Source organism: Citrus clementina, unplaced genomic scaffold (assembly GCF_000493195.1).
Source record: "Citrus clementina cultivar Clemenules unplaced genomic scaffold, Citrus_clementina_v1.0 scaffold_9, whole genome shotgun sequence".
NCBI classification, from domain to species: domain Eukaryota; kingdom Viridiplantae; phylum Streptophyta; class Magnoliopsida; order Sapindales; family Rutaceae; genus Citrus; species Citrus x clementina.
The window spans coordinates 15,446,563-15,455,299 of NW_006261964.1; the positions used below are offsets into that span (position 1 = coordinate 15,446,563).

The following is an 8,737-nucleotide window of genomic DNA, read 5'->3' on the forward strand; positions in this document are numbered from 1 at the left end:
TTTGAATACTTATCATTATATTACTTGTTGTATATATTTTTGCATTGACACCAATAGCTTTAGAAAGCGTACAACATGGTGTTTTCCCTTTAAGCATGAACAGATTAGTACTGATCTTTTCTGCCTTCATCAATACAAGCACACCTCTAGCAATCTTCATGATCCCATTTTCAACATGAGTTTTGCACCCATAACTATCTATTTGTCCCAAAGACAATAGATTTTTCTTCAAGCCTTTGACACGTCGTACCTCCTCAATTATGCGAATTGTTCCATCAAACATTTTTATTTTGACAGTACTAATACCAACGATCTCCAAGGCATGATCATCACCCATGTATGCAAATCCTCCTAAGATAGGTTCATATGTGTGGAACCATTCTCTTCAAGAGGTCATGTGCCAGGTAGCTCTTGAGTCTATCAGCCAGACATTAGGTAGTCGTTTTCTACCTTCTGAACAATTGTTGCCTCGCTGTAGAGAATTTCACCATCATCCGAGATATTAGCTACACACCCTTGAGTATTTGATGACTCAGGATCTTTACCCTCTCTTCTCTTCTGATTATTCCAACACTCTTTCTTGACGTGCCCTTACTTGACACAATTATAGCATTTGATGACTCAGGATCTTTACCCTCTCTTCTCTTCTAATTATTCCAGCACTCTTTCTTGACGTACCCTTTCTTACCACAATTGTAGTATTTGACATTCTTCTTACTTCTCTATTTTGATCTACCATGATTGTGACTCCCACTGAGACCACGTTCCATTGATCTCCCTCTCGTCACCGATAGTGCTTCTGCTTGCCGCGAACTTGCTTGTCTGTCATCCTTATTTTTCCTCATGCTCTCCTTATTTAATATGGAGGTTGTAATATCGTCAAAGATTAGACTATTCGGTTGGTTGTTTTTCGTTAGATTGATGATGAGTTGATCATAAGAATCTGGTAGACTCTGAAGTAGAAGCTCTGCATGCTCATTTTCCTCTATTTTATGACCCAACGTTGTGAGTTGTGAAATAGAGTCTTTAAGGTGTTAATAGTCTGTCATTGATGTAGATTCTACCATTCAAAGAGTATAGAATTTCCTTTTCAAGAAGATTTTATTGTGTAGTGACTTGGCCTCATATATCCTATATTTTCTTTCTTCTCTTTTTCTCTGCTACACTGGATAATACCCCATCTGTAAATGCCAAGTGTAAATTAGCAATGGCATTGTCGTCCATCTCATTCCACTTGTCATCATCAGTTATCTTTGTGAGCCTTTCTTCAATTGCTGTCAAGTAATTATTTTTCCTTAATATAGCGTTCATCTTCATTTTCCACAACGAGAAATTATTCTCATTGAACTTCTCAATTTCATACTTTACTGCCATTTTGTTGATAAATACCGCACACAAGCTAGTGTACCACTATGAATAGTTGTGAGTATGTGTGAAAATGCACACTAGGCAAGTTCCCAGGAAAGACTAGAGGGGTCACCATGGTCCCACTTAAAACCCAGAGTTCTTAAACTCTTATCGTCTTTGTGACAGAACTTTTCTATACATGTATAAAACCAAATGATTACTCTACTCACACCGTTATTCCCTACTTTGCACAGTAAAATTCTTGGATCGCTCCCACCATTTCTCGTGAACAGTATCGCATACGTGAATATTGTTGTATATGTGAATAGTGTCGTATAAATGAATAATACCCGACACAAAAAAATACAACTAATAGCTCTGATACTACTATTGTAAATTTGATGGGTAAAATAAACACACAACTAAAGTGAAATTAAGAAATAATGAGATACTAGAATCACATAGGGACACCAGAATTTACATGGTTTGGCTTTGAACCTATGTCCACGGGCGAAGATAAAAGGAAAATATTTTATAAGTGAAAAGAAATTATAAGTATTGTAGTATTTTAGCTCACTACCCAAAACTCTAATACACCCAAACTCTCAAATCACTAAACTCTTTAAAAACACTCTCTAAATAAAGAAGAGGAACTAAAAAATTGGATGATGAAAATGAGGGAAACGCCCCTCCTTATATAGCCAAATTTCAGCTATTATTCATGCAATATTTATTTATTTATTATTATTTTATTATATTTTTTTCTTTCCCTAAGCGGCCCGCTACCTTTTCTTTCCTCTTTTTCTTCTTCCTCTTTTTTCTCTTTCGCACACTAACTTTTTGACAATTTGCCACTTCTTTGCTTTTTTAAAGAATAATCAAGAAAAAGAAAATGGATTTCGAGCTCAAATAGTTTAATTTTGTAAATAAGGTTATTTTCGTCTTTGCCAGGGTCTTGTCATATAAATAAGGGTTTTTTTTTTTACTTTGCAGTTGCGCTTTTGATTTTGGCTTTTTTTTTAATTTAATTTGTAATATTTTGATAAATTTGTAATATTTAAGGTCAGTATAAAAAGGCTTTAGAATCCTAACTTTGTCATTCAGACTTTTATCAATAAGATTTCATTCTTTCTGGAACTTATACTCATTTATTTTTTTAAAGTTCACGTTTGCGTTCCGTAATTTGAGGTTAACTGAATCACTCCTTTTAACTATTATTCTTATTCTTGCCTCAATGTCTTGCTAATTGCTTAATCATAGGAACTGTGTCATAAGATCTTTTCTTTTATACTTCACAAGCAATATTATCGAACACATTTGATCAGGTAATTTTTATAAAAATTATTAGTTAGTTAACATTTACAATTTATGGAGATACTACTCTGATTACCATTTCCACACCCAGCATTTGTCATTTGTACCACACAAGACAAAAAGTTTAAATCAAAATTTTATTTAAAATCAAAGATAACAAATTCATTTGTAAATTTATTTAGAGAGAGATGAAAAGTCCACCGCCACCGGGAGAAGAATTTTTCTAACACAGGAAAAGAATGAAAAGTCCACCGCCACCGGGAGAAGAATTTTTCTAACGCAAGAAAAGAATGCGCGCAAAATGAAAAAGAATATTATAATGCACGAAGAGAATGCGCGTTATATTACAATGCACGAAGAGAATCTCTAGAGAAAATTGAGAATAAATGTCAAAAGTATTGTACTGAATTTAATCCTTATTTGCTGATTTTTCACATTAAGATACCCCTGGTTGGTGTGGGAAAGTTATTAACAAATTGGCTCGGATATTTGAATTGTCAATAATTTTGATTCTAGTACAAAAGTCATATTTGTTTATGCATTTTCTTGGTCCTCAATGGCGGGAGTAATTTTCATCGAGTAGGAAATTGACATGTCCTCGTGATTTCATGAGAAATTTAATCCAAACCATATACAAGTACTTTTCCAATTAAGTACACTTCACAGTTCAATTCAATTCAATTTAGTAAACTTGCAGAGTCAATCTTTGAAAATCATTGGACTCAAATTAACCGGCGCCTAGCCTCCCTGGCTGCTTTCAATAGACTCTTTTTTAAAACAAAATTTCAAAAAGATTAGAAGTGTCATTTCTCATTAATAAAGAATGCATCGAAGAATTATTTTATTGAATTTTGCATATACATACATACAATACATTCATAACGTGATGAGAAAATTATCGTTTTCATGTGGATTGTTTAATTTATTAATTATCAAAATTAATTAATCCCAGATTTTTACGAACTAATAGATAAAATAAGTTTTTTTTCTTTTGCATAAATAACTCCAGATTTCAAGCATTTCCCCTCCTTGTAATTATATGACGTTCTCTTTGACTTGCCAAAGCTCTAAAATTTTAAAAGGGGCACATAAAAACAGACTAAAAGTAACCTTCTCTTAGTGATATAAATAACTCCACTTAGCTAGCTTACTACTGATCAGTGCCATTAGCCCTTTTCTCTAGACTCGTTCTCTCGTCTCTCTCTAAAAAACAAAATGGGTACTGAAACTCGGATGACTCCAACTCAAATCTCAGATGAAGAAGCAAACCTCTTTGCCATGCAACTAACCAGTGCCTCAGTTTTGCCAATGGTTCTCAAATCAGCCATCGAGCTTGATCTTTTAGAGGTCATTGCTAAAGCTGGCCCAGGTGCTTTCATGTCTCCAAAACAAATAGCTTCTCAGCTGCCCACAAAGAACTCAGATGCCCATATCCTGCTCGATCGCATATTGCGTCTTTTAGCTAGCTACTCAGTTCTTAACTGCTCTTTGCACACTCTCCCTGATGGCGGAGTTGAGAGGCTTTATGGCCTTGCACCCGTCTGTAAATTCCTTACCAAAAATGAAGATGGTGTTTCACTTTCCGACATTTGTCTCCTGTGTCAAGACAAGATTGTTATGGAGAGCTGGTAAGTGTCCGTCCTGTAATTTTAATCTTCTTTAATGTTACGAAAAAAAATACACATGAATTTTTTTCTATAAAAAATAAAAAATCCAAACCACCAACTTTTCGCAAAACTTCATATAAATATCAAGGTATTTTTTCACGTAATAATCCATTTGAAAACCACTTCATCAAGTCTCTGGTTCATATGTCTATCTTAATTTATTTTAAAATATAGGGAGATGGACAAAGCTTAAATGTCTATCTTGATTAAGACTAGATTACATAATTTTGATAAGTGATAATGCATTAGTCATTTCCAGATTAATGTTGTTAGCTTCCCGGGAAATTAATGTGGTTTGGGGCAGGTACCACTTAAAAGACGCAATACTTGAAGGTGGCATCCCATTCAACATGGCCTACGGGATGAATGCATTCGATTACCATGGCAAAGATCTAAGATTGAACAAGATTTTCAACAATGGGATGTTTTCTCATTCTACCATTACCATGAAGAAATTTCTTGAAAATTACAAAGGCTTTGAAGGCCTCCAGTCAGTTGTTGACGTTGGTGGTGGAATTGGAGCCTCACTTGACATGATTATCTCCAAGTATCCATCAATTAAAGGCATTAACTTCGATTTACCACATGTAATTCAGGATGCTCCCGCTTACCCGGGTGTGTATATTGATCATTGTTGTTTGCCTAATATATTTTTTATAGGGAAATTAGCAAAATTTCCCACCTAAGATTTAGACATGTTAAAAAATAACGAACATACAATCACCTCAATTTTTTAGTCACATCAAAATGTATATTCTTATTTTTAATACTTAATTTTTTATTTTAATTTCTATTCACATTATTTATTTAATTTATAATAAATATAAATAAAAGTGTATTTGAAAGTAAAGATAATATTATAAAATCATATTGTTTGAGGGATTATTAACTATTATAAAAATAACAGGAAAGTAAATGGTATATATTAATTATTATATGGAAAAATTGACAATCTCCCGAATCTTTATAACCTTATAAAATTGTCAGTTGTCGCCTGAGGTTTGTGAAGTATATTAGCAATCCACCTAGCAATTAATAACTGTTAAATTTTGGTGACACTTCAAGGATATAGTGGTCATTTTATTTAGTTTACTTAGAAATTTCTGACAACATTACTGTCAAACTGAAAAATTAATTAATTGATACACTTTGCAAAACTTTTGGTGGACTGCGGATAATTTGAAAAGGTTTTGAATAGTTTCGATCATGGATCAAATCTTGAGTGGATAATTAATAATTTCCCAATTCTATATCCTGTATCAATTTTTTTAATCCATGGTTGAATTTGGTGTAGGTATTGAGCATGTTGGGGGAGACATGTTCGTCAGTATTCCAAAAGCGGAGGCCATTTTCATGAAGGTTATTAGTTTTTGCTATTCTCGGCCTCCCAGCAGACTTTTTAATTAATTTATTGATTAAAATCTTAATTCATTTTCTGCTGTTACTTACAGTGGATATGTCATAACTGGAGTGAAGAGGCCTGCGTGAAGATCTTGAAGAATTGCTACGAAGCACTTCCAGAAGATGGGAAAGTGATTGTTGTTGACTGTATTCTCCCAGTACTCCCAGACACAAGCCTTGCTTCCAAACAAGTGATCCAACTTGACTGCTTCATGTTGGCTTATACTATAGGTGGGAGAGAGATGACCGAACAAGATTTCAAAACCTTGGCTAAGGCCGCCGGATTTCAAGGCTTCAAAGTTGTGTGCTCTGCTTTTAACACTTACATTATGGAGTTTCTTAAAAATCCTTGAGTCCTTGGTCTCTTTATTGGATTTACATTTCAAATTAATGTGGTTTTCCTATTTATGTATTTCTCTACCTACGTTCCCGAATAAGGAAAAGTTCATATTTGCTTTTGTTTAATAAATATTGTGGTTTTTATTGTGGATGTGTTTTGTTTAGAAAAACACTTTTTTATTGTTATTGTTATTTAGCATAACAACAATTCAATCTCTCCTCACCCTAGCATAACGACAATTCAATCTCTCCTCACCCATGTGAACAAGTTTCAAACTCTAGACCTTTTATTTTTTTCATAAGAATTCTACCATTTCAATTGGATGACACCCACTAATTTAGAAGAACACCAATTATTGTAACACAAAACAATGAAATTACGACTTTCTCCTTAGAGAAATTTGTATTTATTAACATTACCTACTAGTATTTTCGCAATAATCATTACTCCTTTGGATCATAATTTAAAGATATAACTCTCATTTCCAAGCACACTTTTATAATTAATAAATATTATTAAAAAAATCTTATACGTATTTCTTATTTTTTCGAGTCTACTTTTTATTATTTGCAAAATAAAGTGAAATTAAAAAAGAATAACAAAGTAACCGAAATAAAGGAAGCAAGTCCAGATATTTACGGACCTCTTTGGTAATGTTTTCCACTCAATGTTTTCCGTTTTCTAAGAACAAAAAATAAGGAAATATGTTTGGTAGCCAGTTTTGTATCGGTAAATTGAAATGTGGCTAAAGATACTGTTGAAATTGATTAAAAAAAAAAGGAAGAGTCAAATGGGAACACATTGATTGCATTCAAATTGGTGGCTGGACTTTGACAAGGAAAATGCTAATTTTGAACCGCATGATGAATTTGTCAAAAAGGAAGAAAGTTGTTGCCGACTTGTTAGATTTTTTGGTGTGATAGTTTGGCTATAAATTGGAATGTCATTTGATGAGAAATGAGTAGCAATGAGCTTCGGCATTGCTCAAGAAAATAGACATGAAATGCTGGCCATGGAGAGAAGCAATCCAAATTGAGAGGAGAGAAATGTTCTTAAGCATGTAGTTATATTGAAGGAGCATTTGGCTCCTCAATATGGGTATCACGGGTTTGCTTTGTTAAGGAATATTTTTCAGGATTATGTATTTGGGGCTTGGGTGAGAGAAATTTATTTCTGAGAGTGGTTATAATAATTTTCCACATAGTGAATATTTTTCTCTGGTTGTCTCTCGACAACGGCCGTGGTTTTTCTCCGGATTTAGAGTTTTCCACGTAAATCTTGTGTTGTGTGATTGGTATATTCTCCATTTAATTTTTTTATTAATTTGTTGCTTGATAAATTGCTTGGAGTGATCTTGGGAGGAAGTTCAATTTCCTAACAGATACCAGTACAAAGCTTTGGTTAAAATGATGATCTTGCCAACTAGCACCATTCATTTTTCTTTCATCTATATTCTTTATTGGCATCGATCATCTATCCCCATATCAAATATCTGTGTTGATGGACTGAACTTAGTAAATATGTCACGCAAAGAGGTATTCGGGTCTTTAAGCTGCGGTTTTCTCCCGGAAACAAAGCAACATCTGCATTTGAAGCTATTTTTAACAGTTCAATAGCATCGGGAGCAATATATTTTAAACTTCATGCTAATATCATATTCAAACAAGTCCAACACAATGAGTTGCGCAATGGATTAACCAACAATAATTTGTTCATGAGTGATTGAACGGTGCACCTCGGTTTTCCTAGCCTCTGAATAATGAACTTGTAATCACCATTTATCTTGATCCATTCACCATTGAATCGCAGCAACACGAATGAAGTACGTAGTCCTAAAACAAAGTAATAAACACAATGTTAAAAAGTATAAAATCATCTATTTTCGTAATTACCTAATCTAAATAATTATTAACATGACGCTACTTGACCCCTACTAAACCCCTACTTGACCCTCAAGTATTTACACAACCATTACTCTTACTTGGCCATTACCTAACGTGGGATTGAGTAATCATCTGGTATTTTTTACGAACAATATTTTTTTTTCATAAATTGTAGCAATAAATTTGGACTTTTTCACAGTAATAACTCAATATTTCTATATTATAACCTTAGTATCATTACATTATCTGAAATAAACAAAAAATATAATACACATAAACCATAAATTATAGCAAAAAATTAATAATTTAGTCAGTTGAGGAGAATGGCATGAAACACAAAGTTTAAGTTTGAAAATACTATTACCTTTATTGGAGTTAGATTTATCCACTATATGTTCCTTAGCAATGAAAAGAAGATGATTTTGAGCGTTCTACGGATTTTTAGTGTGTTTAGATGCAGTAATATGAGAACTCGAGAAGAAAATAGGGCTTAAAAAATTGACGCGTGATTCGCCCACTTCTTTGCTCTTTAAAAGAATAATTAAGAAAAAGAAAATGGATTTGGAGCTCAAATAGTTTGATTTTGTAAGTAAGGGTATTTTCATCTTTGCCGGGGTCTTGTCATATAAATAAGGGGCTTTTTTTTTTTTTAACTTTACAGTTGCGCTTTTGATTCCGGCATTTTTTTCCCCTACCAAAGACTTTTTTTTAATAGAACCAAAGACATATAATCAAGAACGAGATAATAAATCAAAAAATTTGGTGATAAATATTCATTAAAAAAA

The 8,737-nt window shown here is 33.2% G+C and overlaps 1 protein-coding gene across 1 annotated transcript; it reads left to right on the plus strand.

Moving 5' to 3' along the window:
* The first annotated feature begins 3,876 nt into the window (after window positions 1–3,876).
* LOC18033532 (caffeic acid 3-O-methyltransferase) lies at window positions 3,877–6,082 on the plus strand. The gene is made up of 4 exons (XM_006420868.2): window positions 3,877–4,289; window positions 4,633–4,943; window positions 5,623–5,687; window positions 5,780–6,082. The coding sequence occupies exons 1-4, from the start codon at window positions 3,877–3,879 to the stop codon at window positions 6,080–6,082; spliced, it is 1,092 nt and encodes a 363-aa protein (XP_006420931.1).
* Window positions 6,083–8,737: the final 2,655 nt, after the last annotated feature.

Coding starts and splice junctions, on each gene's coding strand:
- LOC18033532 (XM_006420868.2), top strand. CDS start 3,877: ATGGGTACTGAAACTCGGATGACTCCAACTCAAATCTCAGATGAAGAA. Junction 4,290..4,632: donor AAGATTGTTATGGAGAGCTG/GTAAGTGTCCGT, acceptor GGTTTGGGGCAG/GTACCACTTAAAAGACGCAA. Junction 5,688..5,779: donor CGGAGGCCATTTTCATGAAG/GTTATTAGTTTT, acceptor TGTTACTTACAG/TGGATATGTCATAACTGGAG.